This window comes from Echinops telfairi, unplaced genomic scaffold (genome assembly GCF_000313985.2).
Source record: "Echinops telfairi isolate 266 unplaced genomic scaffold, ASM31398v2 ScPeMD7_5868;HRSCAF=6743_1, whole genome shotgun sequence".
NCBI lineage: Eukaryota > Metazoa > Chordata > Mammalia > Afrosoricida > Tenrecidae > Echinops > Echinops telfairi.
In genome coordinates this window covers 5883775-5902943 of record NW_022109768.1, presented here as the reverse complement: position 1 = coordinate 5902943, position 19169 = coordinate 5883775, and the positions used below count along the sequence as shown (strand labels likewise).

The following is a 19169-nucleotide window of genomic DNA, read 5'->3' as shown; positions in this document are numbered from 1 at the left end:
AGAAAAGTGGGTGAAGGGAGACGTCGGACAGGGCAAGATATGACAAAATAATAATTTATAAATTATCAAGGGCTCATGAGGGAGGGGGAGCAGGGAGGGAGGAGAAAAAATGAGGAGTTGATGCCAGGGGCTTAGGTAGAGAGCAAATGTTTTGAGGGGCAATGAATATACAAATGTGCTTGACACAATTGATGTATGTATGGATTGTGCTGAGTTGTATGAGCCCCTAATAAAATGATTTAAAAAAAAAAGATTTTGTAAGAGCCCCCCAATACAATGATTAAAAAAAAAAAAAAAAAGATTGGCCAGTCATTTATCCTGGCTGTACTGCAGTCTCAGTATCTGAAACGATTGTACAGAATGGCTTTCTGAGAATTAATGTAAAAGGATCGTAGAGAGTGCATGATTTAGAGGAACCCTGGTGGCAGTGGTTCAGTGTTTGGCTGCTAACTGCAAGGACCGTGCTTTGAACCTACCAGCTGCCCCAAGGGATAAAGATGAGGCCGTCTGCTTCCATAGATCGGGCCATTCTACTCTGTCCTGTAGGGTCTCAATGAGTTGGGTCAACCTGATGGCAATGAGTTTGGTTTTTGGTTTGGTATCTGTACGTTCCCCTTCTTTGAGGAAAAATCTTAAAGTCCTGGAGCTCGAGTTTTCAATTTCTGGGATGAATCCAAACACCCCAATATGTCATTTTCACAGAAATTTAGTGTTTAGTATAAGGAGGAAGTTGATTTAGAACCTTGTTTCGTTTATCATTGAAGACGTAAATTCTGTTCGGGCTAGACTGGTCACATAGTGGGGTGACTAGACCATCGGGATTGTATGCAGGGTGTGGGTGGGCTATCGTGCCTGGCAGATGTGTACCCCATAAATGTAGGGTGGCCACACCTGATTTGAAAACAGCAGATGGCTAATAAATCATGTCTCTCCATGGAAAAGGTTCTTAATGGCAGTGGATACAGCTCTATTGAAAACAATTTTTTTTCCTGAAGAATTATAGGTCGGGAAATTTATCAATTTAAATAATGAAATATAGTTATAAAAAACACAAACAACATACCTGGGTTGCCGAACTCAATTTGTTTCAAATTCCTGTTTGAACACTGAGAAGTTCAAGAACTAAATACATTTTCCCACAATAAATAATAGAAACCCAAATAATTGGTTCTGAGGTTCAAGCATTACACTTATAAATTAACTTATGGAGGCTTTTCCCCTTCTCACAGAGCATTGCCTCCAATATGCCTTTGCCTTCGAGCTGTTTCTGATTTATCCAAATTAAAAGAGCTGCTCACCCTTTTGATGGTCTGGGTCATGGCTAATGCTTTAGTGATAATGATAATTGTGCCATAATTATTTTTCTCTGAACATATGGTAATATTTACACTAAAAAAAATAATTCCTAAACTGTGCTGAGACCTCTTATGAACGATCAAACTATGAGATAATACCATTGGCCTATTGCTTTTGTTGGTTAGCACTGTACCCTGTGATCCTGTCCAACACACTCGTTATGGCCTTGTCTGAGTTCCCCAGTGCTACTGTAATGGAAATATCACAAGTGAATGGTTTTGGCAAACGCATTTATTCTCTCACAGTAGCAAGCGAGAAGTCTGAATCCCGGGCACCAACTCTCGGGGACGGCTTTCTCTCTTTGTTGGCTCTTAGAGAGAAGATTGTGTCTCTTTTCCACATTGGCGGCCTTAATATTTCTTGGAGATCTCCATGTCTTGACATCCGTCTTCTCCTGGGCCTACGAGAGTCTCAGGGAAGGGACTCTGGGTCTTAGGATGCACTCTGTTCACACACGCTTCTCTCTCCTCCTCTTAAGGAAGACTTGAATAAGAATGTTGCATTATCCCTTCATCCCTTACAACTGATTGGCTGATCACGGGAGATGATTGCAGCATTATACTGCTAAAACATATCATTATATAACCGCTGAATGATTGAGAACTGTGGTCCAACCAAATTGACATATATTTGGGGAGAAGACAGACAGTTCAATCCATGACAGATTTCAATATCTTACCCACCCCACGCCCCACTTGTTGGCTCTGTGATTAAGGAGCCTTAGTGGCGTAGTGGGCTACGCACTGAGCTGCTGACCCAAAGCCATTAGTTTGAACTTATCAGCTGCTCTTCAGACCAAAGGTGAAGCTGGTTGCCCCCCCTAAGATGTATGGTCTTGGAATCCCAAAAGGGTAGTCCTGTTTGTCCCATAAGGTTGAAATCAACTTGATGACCATGAGTGGTGGTTTTAAGAAGTCTTCGATTTTCTTTGTGTTCTGTGCACATAGTCTATTTTCATTTGTAAACATGTTGCCTTGTACTCACACCTCACACGACTCTTATTTAACAGAGTGTTTCTGTCTCTTGATTTGACAAAGCTGTATGTAGTTCTAGTATTTTTTCTGAACTACTAGAAAGCTTAACATATTTTGTAGTTTCAATTATATTATGACAGTCATTGATTGAAAAAAAAAAATCAATGATATTGGGCCTAGTTACAGCCAGCCACTTATTTATGTCACCCTTAAATGGCTTTCTTGTTACTGTTTTTAAATTTTCACAAACATTGGTATTATGATTTATTTGATTACTGAAGCTCTTTTGTATCATTTGATTTTTTGTATAGACTTTGAGTTTATATTAGTATTTTCTTGTAGAAACTAGCCTTGAGTGATTTAGAATAACAGTCTGGGGTGAAACCAAAAATTCTCTAATAATAACATTGATGATTTTTGGTAACAAAGTGAGAGAAAATAGGAGAGCCTTGTGATTGAATAGAGATCTATTTCATAGATATTTTGTTCTGTGTTGGGTTTTGAAAATCTGTGGCTTGATTTAAATTTAAGTCAGTGTCCTACTTAATATACTAACCTAATGAGATACTTTTGTTTTTGTGATTGTCATTGCAGGTTTCTGAAGATGGCAGTACATTGTGAAGAAGTTGCATTTTGAATGTGAGACTTGAAAGTTAGAGACTGCTGACCTAATTTTCCTGAAAATTAAATATGACTTAGAAGCGTTCGTTTATGAACGTTTATGATGTCATCAATTGCCAAGGAACGCAAACTCCAGCAGGCTGTGAGCCTGCGAGGAGTTGACCCGGAAACATGCATGATTGTATTTAGAAACCATTGGGCTCAGGTAAGGTGTGGGTTCTGTCCCCTCTGCTGGTCTCAGGCTGCCCCCAAGGGGTAGGAAGGTGGGGGTGGGGGTGTCATCACACTGAACCAAGGTGTCCTACGTTTGTGACAAGTAATTAGATGTCCAGAAACACCAGAAGGCAAGCCCCTTTCAGAGGGTGAGGGAAAAACAGCTTTCTCTTTTTCCTTTCCTAGAACAGGGATCTAGAGTTTAAAAAACGTATTGTTTTCACAAAGGGGATCTATTAGAAGAGAGCTAAAATGTCCTCAGGATCACTTTGCAATATATCTGCCCATAGCCACACCTTCTGTCTCTCCTCCTCCCCACCCATTTCCCTGAATAATATTGAAATATACATTCATTAAACTTTGACCAAGCCCTGCTGAGCACCTCAACAGCCTTTGCTCATTTACTCTTCTACGTGGACAGATAAGGTAGTTTTAGCATGTTCATTTTGTAGTTGAGGCTATGGAAAATGTGGGAAGTTAAATAACTTGCTTCCGGTTAAATAGCAGGAGTCCTCATGGCATAGTGGTTACGAGTTGGGCTGTGATTCCAAAGTTGGGCAGTTCAAAATCACCAGCCAATCCTCAGACTCCTGGCCGTATGTGAATACATGGGAGCTTCAAAATGGTTGTGGAAAAAGTAGGATGAAAAGACACTGGAATTTTTCCACGAACTTTTCGAAGACCCTTTGTCTTCTCCCTTTCAAAGCGGATTATGTGAGGCGTCTTGATGATTTCAACATCTCTGTGACTTGATGTTGTTCTGGGTGTGGATCCGTGTGAGTGTTCAGCAAATCTTACTAGCCCACCCCTTTCTTCAGGGAGTTAGCAAATAGTGAAATACATAAAATTGGGATTCTTTACGACTTTTCAAAAATTGCACTCCCCAGGTGAGCTGCTAAGTGGCCGTTTAGATACAGGTGTTTTAATGACCACCTAGTCCCTTCCTGGGGCCGGAAGCAGCTTGTGGGCTAAACCGCCGAGCCTGCACATCACATTAAGTATAAAGGACTTGGTTTAGATTTCAGCTGAACACAGTCCATTCTGCTTCGGGATCATTTCCACCTGGCGGTGGCTTTCGCTGTTCACTCTAAAGCTTCCTAGATGTTTTGGTCCATTTCACGTCCGTCTTTTCTCTGTTGAAAACAAATCTGAATGGTTTGTCCTGGACACTGAGGGCACAGCTGAGTTAGCAAAGGGAAGAAAGTTACTCAGGAGCCTCCCACCCTTCGTTTTGTACTCTCCTGAGTGTGTTCAGGCAGTGATTCCAGAGTGAGGCAGCGATCCCCAAAGGTGTGTGTGTGCCCAGTGGTCACCTGCGTGTGGAATGACTATTTTAGAAGACCAACTTCTGTCTTTTTAATCTTTAAAATATTTCTATTTCGTATTTGTACTATATGTGACATACTCATTTAGTACATGTTTATTAATTTATTTGTAAGGACATGTATAAATATTGGAAATAGGTGTGTTTTGTTGTTGTTGTTTTCAATTTAACTAATAAGCGTGTTCCAGCAGATGTTTTGAATTGGGAACCTTTTCAGCCCCGTTGCTTGACTTGGCTGATAAAGCCTATCAATCCAATGGGCATTCTTTGCTCTGGGCTCTCCAATTTGCTGATTTGCTCAGGTAGAAATCCTTGTGCTTGTGGTCATTCCTGCTGGGGCAACAGTGATACGATCCATTTAGTATTATGTGACAGCTTTCAGAGACATGGTACGTCATCAACCTCTGGATTCTATGGAGTGTAGGCAAGTTACCTGTCCTGTCAATATGTCTTGGGGAGCATTTTAAAAAGCTATTGAAGTACAGTTCGAATGTCTTCCTGACCCCCCACCCGAATTTGGAATGTGTAAATATTGGTCTCAGTCAGTCATATTATTTATTTACATATCCCATATGAATGTCTTGTACGTTATCAGGCATTTTAGGCTGGCTGAAACATTCCCTCCTTGCTTTAGCGTAAATACGAAATACTTCTAGCCAGAAGAGTAAAATGTCAAGTTGAGGGTAAGGATAACTTGGCTAGATGGAATGTTGGTTGGTGATTAAACACTTCCTTTTGTAAAATGAAGATGCTCACTCTCAGGCTTATTGCTGGTTCAGAGGTTCCTTTAACTTTGGGCAAGTTTCATACCTGTTTAGACTTGACTTTAAAGTGAATCAGGAAAATGCCTATAATCTGCTTCCTTCCAGTGATTCTTGAAGGCCTTCCTGTTACCTTGATGAATGAAGAAATTCATGTGGTTGTCAGTCATTCTTGTTCCACACAGATTTACTGAGTGCATTGAGACACATCACTCTTAGCCTCACAGGATGTAAGCCTAAAGAATAGACCGTATATACTCGAGTATAAACCGACCTGAATTTCAGCCGAGGCACCTAATTTTACCACAAAACCTGCATTAAAAATATGCTGAAAAACTTGGCTTATATACAAGTACATATGGTAAGCTAATTGATAAGCGAGACAACTAAACGAAATCCCCAACTCACTGCTTTGAAGTCAATTCCAGCCCATAGTGACCTGATGGGACGGTAGAACTACCCGGGTGGGTTTCTGAGACTGTAACTCTTTATGGGAGTAGATAGCCTCCTTTTTCTCCTGCAGAGCAGCTGGTGGTTTCAAAGTTCTGACCTTGTGGTTAGCAGTCCAAGGAGGAGCCCATGACACTACCAGGACTCTGACAATGGAGACACACCATTACAAAATGAATCACGGTGCTTACAAGAATTAAGAAAGGGAACAGGGAACGACTTGGGCAGTGGAGGAAGTGAGATTTTGCTAGGTTGGCCCTGGGAAAAGATGATTTAGGTAAAACAGAAGAGCTCTTGAGCTGATAGGAAGGAATGCTACTTGGTTTAGAATATTATTTGCTATTTGTTTCATACATTAGCATTTTGCTATGAGTTGCTCAGGCTTAGATGAAGAAGAGTTGTAGAGGATTGGGGAAATGAGCTAAAATCTGACCTAAATTTCTCTCACTACTGTGATTCCAGCCTCTGGGTTCCCCTTAGGCATCCCAAGAAAACCCGTAAAGCTGGTAAGAAATGTGGCCTAGACAATACTGGTTGCCAATGTGTGGTTTACTGCAGTGCTCTGTTAGTTACCGAGCCGAAGGCTTTTGATAGGTTAAATGAGAGAACGTGAGGTCTGTGGAAGTGGGACGTCTTTTCTTTGGTGTTTGTAGGGGCCATCGCGTCGGTTCCGATGCACGCTGGCCCTGTGCACAACGGAAGAAAACACTGCCCAGCCCTGGGCCATCCTCACAGTGGCTCTCGTGTTTGAGCTTGTTTTTTGGCCACTGTGTCCATCTATCTCTTAGAGGACCTTCCTCTTTATCCCTGCCCCTCTACTTTACCAAGCAGGATGCCCTTCTCCAGGGACTGGCCTCTCCTGACAAGATGTCCAAAGTACAAGAGGCAAAAGTCTCACCATCCTTGCTTCAAGGAGTCTTCTGGCCATACTTCTTCCAAGAACGGACTTTTGTTAGTTCTTTGGGCAGTCCATGGGACTTTCAGTAGATGTTTGTTAGGATACTTAGATACAAATCTAGCTAAATTGACATGTTTGATCGATTCTCAGGTGCTTAGCCTCCATTTCAGAGCTTGGGGTCCTGGTGGTGCACATGGCTGAGAGCCTAACTTCTCGTGGAAAAGCTGGTGGTTGAACTGACCCAGAGGCGCTCAGGAAGAAAGTCCTGATGATGGGCTTCGCCGCCTTGAAAGCCCCGTGGAGCAGCTAGACTGTGCACATGTGCAGTTGCCACGAGTCACAATGACTCCGTGACAACTAACAACATTCCAGAGCATAAGTACATTAAAAAGCAACTTTTGTTGGGACAGGATACACACTGTGCAGCCTGTCTGGGCCAGCTCGTTACATAACCAACTGCCATCCAAAGCAGTTGGGCATTCAGAGGAGGGGTCACCAGAGGGGCGACTTTGATTGGCCTAAGGGTGCACTTGAGTTTCCAAAGGGATCCAAGATTCCAAAGATTGCAGGGTGGCATTCCCAAAATAGTTCTTTTGAGGACTGTGGTTGTCTTGGGCTGTGTGAAGGGGCCCCTGCCTTGTATGGCTCACTTTGTGAGGTGCCCTCTTCAGCCTTAAGGTGTCAGAGCAAAGAATCTAAAACCCAGGTTGGCTGGGTCTTTTCTCTAGTTGGACTCTTCAGTGACCCCTGACCACCTACGTCCAGGTCAGGATGGTACACTTGGTTCTCGACAGACTGGTTTTCATCCCTCTTAGACTCCCATTTAGTCTTCCCCGCAAGCCTCAACCAAACACCGCCATCAAGTCAATTCTGACTCATAGCGACCCTGGTGCTTACGCATTAGGTTGCTAACTGCAAGAACACCGGTTTGAAACCACCAGCTGCTCCAAGGGAGAAGGACAAGGCTTTCCGCTCCTGTAAAGAGTTACAGTCTAGGAAACCCAGGAAGCAGTTCTACCCTGACCTCTAGGGTTTCCATGAGATTTAGAAATGTAGAATTAATTACCTGTAGTACCTAGCCACCTCCCCGCCTGGGCAGTGTCCTTCCTGTTGTGGCATGCCTGGTTGACTGAGGCACATGCTCTTCTTTCTGCCTGGACTGTCCCTCCCCATCGTGAAACGCCTGGTGTGTGGGAGGGCCTCCTTGGCGGCACCATTTCTTCCAGGAAACTGCCCCGTCCTCTCTTCTACTCCCACAGCACCCTGAGTATTCTTTAGCCACCGTTCATTAACATGACATCTACGGTATCGTCTTCCTACACCTCACCACAAGTTCTTCAAGACCAGCAACTGTTTGTAATTTATCTGGGCCCCAGGGCCCAGAGACATAGCACGGTACAGTGTCGACGTTTAGTGGACGGCTGGACTGAAAAGCTGGCGGTAGGAAACACGACTTGAGGGTTTGGCAAGCTAGAAAACAGCTGCGCCTGCACTGATTTGTAGCAGACTGTATCAGCTGCTCCCAGTTAGTTCTTTGGACCGAATTTAATGATCTGGAGATGTACGTATGTATTTAGCTTTTGTATTAGACTAAAAGAACAGATTCTAAATCTAGTCAATTCAATTCTGACTCATGGTGACCCTACAGGACCCTATAGAACTTCCCCTGAGGCTGTAACTCTTTACAGGAGTAGAAAGCCTCTTTGTTCTCCCAAATAAAGCTAGTAGATTTCTTTTTATTGTTTGCCTTTACTTCTGTGCTTTCACTGAATGGAAGAGAGTAAGAATGGTAAGAAGCTTCAATCCACTGGATAATAAACTGCTCCACTCAACTGCTCTGGGAATGAACCTCCCCACCCCACCCCACCCCACTAGCTGTTCTTGGTGGCACAGTAGTACTTTGCAAAGCCGCATGGACTTTGCTCTGCTCATTCTTTCTCTTCTCTCCTTCCAAGTATCGCATCAGTGTTTGTTGTACTAAACAGTGTCTGCTCACAGAAGTGGTAAGCTAAAAAAAAAACACAACAGTATTGGAAATGCCCATTCCTGTCTTTGCATGCAGTTAGTTAAAAGCCCAAAGCAACTCCGTACCACCCTCAGACTCCAAAAATAAGCTGTTACATAAAAATGTTGGCTGAGAAAACATGAGAGCTCAGATAGCATAATGGTGATGGATGAGGAAAAGCAGTGAGTTTAGTAATCCCCCCACCACACACCCCCTCTTTGAGGGGTTAGGAAAGAACTGAGTCATCCAGCTAAGCTAATTAAGTCTCCAGGGCTTTGTCTTTGCCTTCCCACAATAATGACAAGTAGATGTTTATCAGGATATTTGCATTTATAGAAAAATAGGTAACATGAGAGTGTCTTGTCTTGAGCTCCAAGCAGGGTGAATCCATTAAAGAAATATAAAACCAAAACCTGCCAGTGTGGAGTTGATGCCAATATATCCAGCCTCACATGCAGGGCGGCACAGAACTGCTCCCTAGCATTTCCAGGACTGCCATCTGCTGGAAGCCCATCACCTCCTCTGTCTCCCGTGAAGGGCTGGTGGGTTCTACGTGAAGGCCCTTGGTCCGTAAGCAAGCACGTAACCACTGGGCCCCAGGGCTCCTTATTGAGAAGTATGGAGTACCCAATCCAGGGATTTGAAATGTGTACTTCAATGTTTCCCATTCGTCGCATTCTCCTGCTTTGTTCATCTGCACCTTTTCAGTCAGTGCCATGTCAGGACCAACCGCAGAAGAAGTAAGTCAGGCTTTCAAGAGATGGGAAGCGTTAGAGAGCTCTGATTAGCCTTCTCATCTTAGGAAACTGATGTTAGCATTAAAAAATTCCTATCGGTCTTCTCACCGTTACAAGTAGCCTCAAACGTGACAGTAGGAAGTAATACTGACACAGTTATCTTCTTCAGAGAGAGGGCCAAGGCCTTCACTTGGGCTTCTGCCAGACGTCCGGCGGCTGAACCTGCTGAAACGTCAGCCACTCCCCCAGTGTACATCTGATGATGAGGCTGGCTTTGCTAGGGTTGCACGTATGAGTGCTCGCCTGGATATTTTTACATAGATCATTACTCTTTAATCCTTTTCATATAGTCCTAAAATGTTGTTTTCTACTGTGCCTAGGCATATAGGGTGTATTATGTTATTTTATTGACTAAGGCTGCTAATGTGCCTCTGTATGGCAGTAATTATCAGAGTACCTTTGGTTCCAAGGACGTATGGCTTGTAGATAGAGTTTCTGGTTTCTCCTGCTCTGTCCCAGATTTAGACAAATCTCTGGTGCTTCGGGATTGGAGCTGACATTAAAAACGGGTGCAAGCACACAGATATTGAAAAGCAATGTTACCTTAATTCAAAAGAAGGCTCTTCTTTGAATAGAGGTATGCAAAAAGTATCCAAATTGAAAGACATGTTAAGTAAGGCATCAGGACCAAATGGACACTTCCTTTTATTGTCATTTTTGGGTATATTAAGTGGAATTTTACCGAAGACAGCTCAATCTTGCCCATCTTTGAAAAAGATGAATCAAGGTTTAAGATAGCCCCTGTGATAGACCACGGCGGCCTGCTGATGTGGTGTTTCCCATAGGCCATTTTAAATGAGCGTTCCCAGGGCTTGGAGTGTGGTGTGCTCTCCTGTGACTCTTGAAATAACTTGGCTCTGACCAAAGTAGCATAAGAATCACCTACTGCTACAAGCCTGTGTACATGACACACGTAAAAAGGTGACAGGGAAGATAAGCTACTGACAGGGGAGCACTTCTCATCCTAAAGGATAGTTACTTGTCAGCTTGAGTTCTATGTGTCTTAATGTACATCTTTCATTCTGAAAGCATTTGAGTTTCCTATTTAGAATTTTTGAATATTTAATATTCAGGCCTGTTAACACTACCTGATAGGAGCCATCCTTTGGGCCAAGGAGAGGAATATCTTACATTCTCGAAGGAACACGTGGCTATTGGTTCACCTTACTTAGCCCCAATAGTCCTCCTAGTTACAGGTCAGTGATTCTGCAGTGAGGTGGGCAAGTTAACAAGTACTGGTCTACTGAGCATTTTAGCACCGTTGTCCACACAACATTTGTGTGTGTGTTTGAGAGTTTAAGAATTGTGGTAATTTACATATGGATCTATGGGGAGGGGGGGCTTCAAAAAGTTTGCCGAAGAATTCTATTATCTTTCGATTCCATTTTCTTCCATGAACTTTTGGAAACCCCCTTGTATATCTAATCCAGACTTAAGGTCCACAGGCGTAAGGACCAGCCGGTTTTTGTTAAAGTTTGTCCATCGATAGCTTAGCTATGATCAACAAAACATTTAAGTGTCTCTCTCTGATTTCAGCAAATCCACTTAATTACTCGCAGCTTCTTCAGGAGTTGATTAGTTCATTAGATGGTATATTTAGCCTGACAAAGAAATATTGTAAAGAAATATTGGCAAAGTATATTTTGCTTGTTTTCACACTCTTACTCACTTGGGTCCCTTTAGCTCCATTCATTGTGTCCCGCATCCCACCCCTTGCCCCCCACCCCAAGAACTGAGTCCCTGAGTGGGTAGTGAGGGAAGCTAGCTTTGGGAAGGCTGAGGCAAGATAGAGCGTGGGAGAGAGCCAGGTGTAGGGCAGCCACTGTGAGCAGCCTGGACGCTGGCATCTGCAGGGCTAGAGGAGAAGGGTTGGCGAGTGGGTGAAACTAGGCAGCAAGCCGACGTCCAGGACACGGAATGTTGGCTGATGTGGGAAGAGCTCACAGAAGGTCATGCCAGGCTTCAGCCTATAGAAACGGAAAGACAGTGGTGCCACCTGGGCAGCAGCGCAACTGCCATTCTCTCATTGCAAGCTCTGCCCCAGACAGGAGGTCCCTTGGGCAGGCCCTGGCAGGGTAGGACCCGAGTCCAGGGTGTGAACACCCAGAGCCCTCTTGTAAAAGCAGGTCATGGGTGTGTCTGCCTGGAAGGATGAGGGTGGTGGCTGGGAAGGTCTTGACACCTAAGGAGACAGGGAAGGGCCATGTGCCCACACAGGGCTCATCAGCACTTTGCCGATCACTCGGTGCACCCTGACTCACAGGCGTGCAGCTGCTGACGTGTCTGCTCCATTGCAGATGACTGGCAGACTGCAAAATGCCTTGGCGGGTGGTTTTCACTCCATTTTGATGTTTTTTTCTCTGCCTATTACCCCAGAGAGCTACATCAAGGGGCAGCTATTAGAAGTAGGATAAAGGTGCTTCCATTAAAAAAAAAAAAACACAACTGCTCAGCAATTTGCATGCTATATAAAAATCTCAGTTCATTATTTGAGGGATTTTCCCCCCCAGCAAAATAAAAAAAAATCTGTTTGGAACGGAATGCTTTGAAATTAATAATGTACATGAAGATGAATTCATGAAAAAAATGTAATTTGGGATATGTAAATTTTACTATACATTTTCATTGTATATGTAATATGTAGATGCATGTACATGCCTGTGAATGCATAGTATTTAGAATATATATGTATATGTACAAATTTAATTTCAGAATTTCAGAGACATAGCAGTTTTCCAGTATCACTTATTTTTAACCCTTTTATTTGTAAGGCATCAGTGAAAAATTACATTGCCTATTTTCATTTTTATTTATCTTATGAAATTAGATTTACATGAGAGGAGTGATCATTCACTTTAAATAAAATATTATCTCCCAGCTTTTTTTACTAATCATCCATCCATTTGTCAGTATTTGTTTTTTTGAACATAAATTATTTCATCTATTAATATTATCGTAAGATTCACTTAGTTTCTATTTTTAATAGTATTATTGTCTAATGAGGCAACATTTTAATTGTAGGTCCCTGATTCCTGACTGTTTGGGTCAATGATATTTTTACTTTCTATTATCTGAAGATAATTTTAGTGTGAACAATTTTAACATTTAAGTTATTCTTGGGCTGTTTCTTTACAGCATTTTCCCCTAGAGTGGAATTAATACGTCAAAGGACAGGAACAATTTTTTAACTTCTGTTACATGTTGCCAGATGGCTTTCCAGAAAGATGGAGCTAATTTTCTGCACTCCTACCAGAGTCTAAGGCATAGTCCCCGTTTGGGCCAGTGTGGACAGTCTAAGCACACACAAGAAGTATAATTATATTTTTACCCAGAGGCCCAGCTGTAATGATATTGCTCATAAGTAAACCCAATATGTGGACTTTGACATTAAAGAACTGATAGAGCCTGTAGCTAATTTGTTCTTCACACTCAGCGCCTTGAAGTTAGGGACGTTTCGGGTTGGAGAACAAGCTGTGCTGGTGGAAGATCTCCTTTGGGCAAGCATAGCACTCTGATCCCTGCCTGTGGGGTGGTGCCAAGGCCCAGAGCAAAAAGAAAGGAAGAGAACAGGTCTCAGAGTTTCTGCCAGTGAAATCACCAGGCTGGCAGGTATGGCGAGGGCTTGATGGGGGTGTGTGGAATTAACTGGGTGCTGTGGAGTTGGCCTGTCGCCCAGGAAAATAGCTGAGGCCACCAGCCGCTGGGCCTTTATACCTCCTGGGTAGCTGCTAACCACAGTCCTTCCTCATTGAAAGAAACAACTCCAGGGTGCTGGGGTGATTTTTTTCTCCCCCGTGACAGCCTTTGTCCATTTTAAAGTGGCCGTCCATAGATGTGAAGATTCTGGGGAAATGCACTCTCCGTATGGATATGCTTGCCTGGCTTACAAAGGTTTCTTTTCTTCCTTAGCCCTTTTCCCAAGGACTAAATTTCCCTCATTGCTCATGCATGCTGACACGGCGTTGCACATTTGCCAGCTTCCCCAGTGACTTGCAAAAAATTGTATAACCTAAATATAGAACATGTAACTGCGCATCAAAGAGCTGGATTAGGAAGGGGAGTGCGAAAAACAAACGGATCCCACCGAGCATGCAGTTCAAGAAGGCAGAAAGGAAGAAAGATGTGTTAATAAAATATTCCGCTGTTTAAAAGTGATCCTGTGCCCACATTTAAAGGGAGTGCATTTGATGGGCAACGGCGGTCAACATTACCAGGCACACAGTTAAATGGCAGCTGAGATGTAAAATGGTTTCCATATCCAGGTCTTCAAGCAGACGTATAGGTAGCAATGGGTGCAGAGAGGTAGGAAGCGTTCAAATGCCAGCAATGGTATGGAAGAAAAGCAGACCAGAACTACAGCATGACCTACTTAGAGGTTAATTTTGTAAGTGGTTTTCTCACGTTTCTGACTTAAAAACAAAACAAAACAACGCAGAATGAACAGAGTTCAAATCTTTAAAAAAATTAGTTTCAATATAGACTGCATGTTAGGATGGATTCTGCTAGGCACGTGTCTCTTGTTCATTAGTTTTGTACTTTGTAAGGCTGTGGGCGTGGCTGGAAGAGGGTCCCCATCCAAGCAGAGGAGGCAGAGAGGTGGTGTTCTGTCCAGGCAATAGGAGTACCTGCCTCCCTGCGGAAACTGTGTCTCCAAATCAGCTCTCAAGGTGTATTTCGAGGAGAAGACGGGTAGTCAGATGTCCTTTTATCGTCAATGTACTTAAAATTGAAAAGCAATGCCATTGAAAGTGTAGAAAAATGAAATGTGATTATCCCTTTGAACACAAAGCTATTATTTTACATATTTCTCTCTAGGTTTAAAAAAAAAGATATTTATATAGTTAATATGTATGGTTCTCCATATTTACAAATCATTTAGTTTTTCATATATCACTTATTATTTTCCTTTTTGAAAAATTAATCTCTCTAATAATAGCACAAAGCATGAAGATGGCTTAATTTATGCAGCCATACTATTTCTTTGACGTTTAGGTTACCAAATTTTAATAACTATTATAAGTGATCTTCAAACATCTGTCTATAGTTTAACCTCTTCAGGTTTTTTCCCATGAGAAGGTGGGGGAAGAGAGAGAGAGGGAGATGAATGGTGGCCTGCCTTTGTCATCATGATAAGCTTCCAGTGGGTGACAAATGTTTGATTTGGTTACAGGTTGTAAAGATCTTGGAGAAGCATGACCCCTTGAAGAATATTCAGGCACGGTATGGCTCCATCCCTCCAGATGAGGCCAGCGCCGTGCAGAATTACGTAGAACACATGCTCTTCTTGCTGATTGAAGAGCAAGCCAAGGATGCTGCCATGGGACCAATTCTGGAATTTGTGGTCTCCGAGAACATCATGGAGAAACTGTTCCTGTGGAGCTTGAGACGGGAATTTACTGACGAGACGAAACTCGAGCAGCTGAGGATGTATGAAATGCTGGTCACCCAGTCGCACCAGCCCCTGCTGCACCACAAGCCCATTCTGAAGCCACTGATGATGTTGCTGAGCACGTGCTCAGGAACAGCCACCCCCATGGTGGAAGGGAAGCTGGTTGTCCTGCTTAATCAGCTGTGCTCCATCCTTGCCAAAGACCCATCCATCCTGGAGCTATTCTTCCATACGAGTGAGGACCAAGGGGCGGCCAACTTTCTCATCTTCTCCCTTCTGATCCCCTTCATTCACCGAGAGGGGACAGTGGGCCAGCAGGCCCGGGATGCTCTGCTCTTCATCATGTCCCTCTCTGCTGAGAACAGCATGGTGGCCCATCACATCGTGGAGAACACCTACTTCTGCCCGGTACGTGGCTTTCCCTGGCATGTTCCCCTACTCCTTTGTGCTTTTTCTTCCCGGTTAATGCTCAGTACGGGTTTGCCTCTTGCCTTTCAGCGAGGTGAACTTGGCTCCTTTGGTGGAAAAACATGTAGCGGAAGTCTTTTTGAGGGAGCAGAGGAGTCTTAGGTTGAGCTCAACATAAGCCAACAGGAAAACCATCCGTGGTACCGTTTCCTGGTTTATTTTTGCTGTGTTTAGAACGAGCTGAGTTCTTCTCTTAGAGAGATGGAAGAAACCAATCTTTTCCATACTCTTAGCTTTTCAGGGGGATTTGGTGCCACTAAACCATGGTATGTGGTAAGACCCTTCCCAGGTGGTTTTGCCAATTGATCGGGTTCCCAGCAAGATAATGACCACTAGTGGTACATCTAAAACACGGATTTTATTTTTTAAAAGCAAAGTCATATATCCAATTTGATGTAATCATAAGAAATGCTTTACTCTGTAGTTTCTTAATAACTTAGTATGCTATCCAAACCAAACCCCCTGCCATTTGGACGCAGAGAGACCCTATGTAGGGTTTTTGATATTGTCAATCTCCATGGGACCAGGTAGCCTCACCTGTCCCCCAAGGAGTGGCTGTTGGACATGAATTGCTGCCTTTGTGGTTAGATAGTGCCACTTAATGAACAAACCAACCTCTTGTTTCCATTGTCTTTTCTTTCAGCTAATGATCTCACTCTATTTATTTGCAAACTATATAGCCTGTAGTATGCTTGGTTCTCTTGGAATTGTATGAGAGATTGCGTTTTGCTAGAACAGGACAGCCAAGTTGCCATAGGTAAATTAGACTCTTTGTTAGTTAACACTTGGGGGGATTTCTTGAGGGTGGTCAAGAGGGCATCTAGAAATGTGTGAGGGCGGGGGGCTGTGCCGAGGGAACGTCTGACTTTCTGCTGCAGGGGCCAAGATGCTTAATGCCAAGTAGTTTGAGGGATGATCTTCAACAGTCAAGAGTTGACCTGCCGAAAATGTTAATATTAGCCTTGTTAAGTAGCATTATATTTTTCTGAGGTTCAAAAGTAGCAATGTACTTTATATTACTAGATTATTATTTTGACTGATAAAACTGGTTCACCTTATGCCTTGTGGATGTTTTTTTGTTCAGAAAAATCAGATGAGTAAAATTTTTGAAAAATAGAATTTTAATTAAGAGATGCAGGTTACTATGCATCTCTTCTCTCCATTAGGTTCTGGCAGTGAGACAGGGATTGTACAACAATTTCTGGTCTAATGAGAGGTAAAGAATTGATTTTCCTCACCTGTGCCAGCATATTAAATCTCTCCTTCTTATCTCCTTCAACAATACAAAGCTTTTTAAAAGCCCCTATAAAATAATACAACTCAGACAAAAATGGAACTTCTTGCCCTTAATCTTTGGAATACATTGATGGATTCATTTCCTACTGCTGCTATGACAGATTCCCCCCGCCACCACCACCAAATAGTGCTTTAAAACTACAAAAGCATATAATCTTACCATTTTATAGATCAGAAGTCCAATAGGTTTCATTGGGTTAAAATCAAGGTGTTAGCAGGCCTGTGTTCCTTGCTGGAGGTGAGGTTGTGATGATAGCTTATGGTTCAGAATCAGCATAAACCCGATTTCCAGAATGTGAAGATCAGTCATATCCCTGTGTGTTCCACTTCTCCATTATTTCTAACACCAGCCGCCTAGCCTACACAGCACTCTCTCTCTGCCTCTAGCTACCTGGTGCTAGTTCAGACCTTAAAAGTTAAGATGGCATTGTCCTTGGGTTATTTGATTCACTGGAACATAAACTCACAGAAGATATTATACCTGGGACGACTGGTTTTATTAGAGTATAAGGATTTCACAATAAAAGAACCTACAGTGTAAATCAGTATCAATATAAGGAAGAATACATGGGCCAAGTCTGGAAAGATGCCCAATCCTGAGCTGCGATGTCTCAGAGAGGTCCCTTCACCAACCAGGAAGCTCTCTGAGCCTTAATGTGCCAGGCTTTTATGGGTTAGCCCTGCATAATTGGCTACCTCGTTGCTCCTGGGATGGGTTGATAGTGGCTTCCCAGGTGAACTCTTTCATGCTCCGACGAGACCCCACTGCACAACACAAATCTTCACATGTATTGTGGGGGCTCCAGGCCAAAGCTTCCCAATTGCTTCAAGGGGTATCTCTCCAGGTCACAGGACAAAATCCACATAACTTCAGGTCTTTTACCGTTAAGGGTAAATGTTTTCTTGCCTCCTTGTGCAAAAGAATGAAGCTGGAACCACACGTTATGCCGTATATGAAAGTAAATTAAAAATGGATCCAGGAGCTAACTGTGAAAACTAAAGTCATAAAACTCTTAGAAGAAAACATCGTAAGTCACGGCTTTGGGACCTAGTTTTAAACTATTCTTAGCTATGACACCAAAAACATGAGCAGCAAGCTAAAGAAGTACTTATATGGGACTTCATCAAAATTAGAGACTTTAGCTCATCAAAGGATTTTATCAGCAATGAGAAAGGCAACCTAAAGATTGGGAGAAACATTTTGGGAACCATATATCTGGAAAGGATTTAGAATCCCCAAGGGGGGAAGGGGGAATTGAAAACAATGATGGTGGTAAAACCCCCCTCGAGGGGGATGAATTTCAGAATGGTAGGTGAAGGGATATATCGGACGGTGTAAGGTATATAAAAATAATAAGACATAATATATTAAGGGTTAACAAAGGTGGTAGGACTGAGGAGGGAGGGAGTAAAGAGGAGCTAATATTAAAGGGCTCAAGAAGAAAGGGCTTTGAAATTGAAGATGGCAATATCTATACAAGTTCGTTCGATATAATTGACTTATGGATTGTTATAATATATGTAAGAGGCCCCAGTAAAATGGTTTATTGTTATTATTCATAATAATAATAATAAAGAATTCCTATAATGTGACAATAGAGAAGAAAACAACCCAATCAAAAAAGGCAAAGAACTTGAATAGACATTTCACTAAGGAAGATACCTTAATGGCCACAAGACATTTGAAAAGATGCTCACTGTTATTAGCTGCTATTGTTGTTAGTATGAGGTGCCATTGGCGTGGCTCTAACTCAGCAACCTTATGTACAATAGGAAAAAATGCCTGCGTGTGTGCCGTCTTCACAGTTGCTGCTCTGTTTAACCACCGGGTCCATCCGTTTCGTTGAGGCTCTTTCTTTTTTCATTGATTCTGCTTACGAGACATGAAGTCCTTCTCTGGGGATTGGGTACTCCTGACTCCTGATGGCATGTGCATAACACGGAAATGCCAGAGATTTTATTTCCTTGGATCCACAGTCGGCATCCACGGAAGCAGCAGTCGAGAAGTCTAACTTGAGACATCAGCATTTCTCCAGGTCTCCTGGATCTCTGGCAGTTTCCTGCGACTGCTGCAGTCATTTAAAAATTATTTAGCAAAACATTATTTTTTTATGTGACATGAATCATACTTTGGATAATTTCTCCTCTCGCTAGATTTCTTTGGCATGAGCACAAATACTTCTTTCAGTTGGTTGGCTAAGTCTTCCAAATTGCTTGACATGGATGAGGGTGAGGATGAGGATACAGCTCTGTATCCACTTCTGGAAACACCTCACTTGAGATTCCGTCAGGTCCTGAAGCCTTGTTCCCGCCATTCCTTCAGTGCGCTTTGGATTTCTTCCTTCAGGACCCTCAGTTCTCGATCACAGGCTACTTCTGGAAACGGTTGAATGGGGTTGCTTCAGTGACTTCGTGTATTCCTTCCATCTGCATTGGGTGTATCCTTGGCTGTACAATATTTTGCTGCAGAAACTCAATATTACAGCTCAATGTTTGACTTTTCTTTTTAGTTTCAGTCTGAGAAACGCTGAGTGCATCATTCTTCTTTGGTTTTCCAACTCTTGTTCTGTCCACACTTTATCGTGTTATTTTACTGTGCCATCTTGAGCCGCCTTTG

At 42.8% G+C, this 19169-nt stretch overlaps 1 protein-coding gene across 1 annotated transcript in view; it reads left to right on the top strand.

Moving 5' to 3' along the window:
* Positions 1 to 19169, top strand: part of FHIP1A (FHF complex subunit HOOK interacting protein 1A) — a 240037-nt gene that overhangs the window by 124203 nt on the left and 96665 nt on the right. Inside the window, exons 3-4 of the mRNA XM_045295804.1 lie at positions 2925 to 3156; positions 14570 to 15196. Coding sequence (XP_045151739.1) covers positions 3052 to 3156; positions 14570 to 15196 — 732 coding nt within the window. The 5' untranslated portion in view covers positions 2925 to 3051. The remainder of the gene's footprint in view (positions 1 to 2924; positions 3157 to 14569; positions 15197 to 19169) is intronic.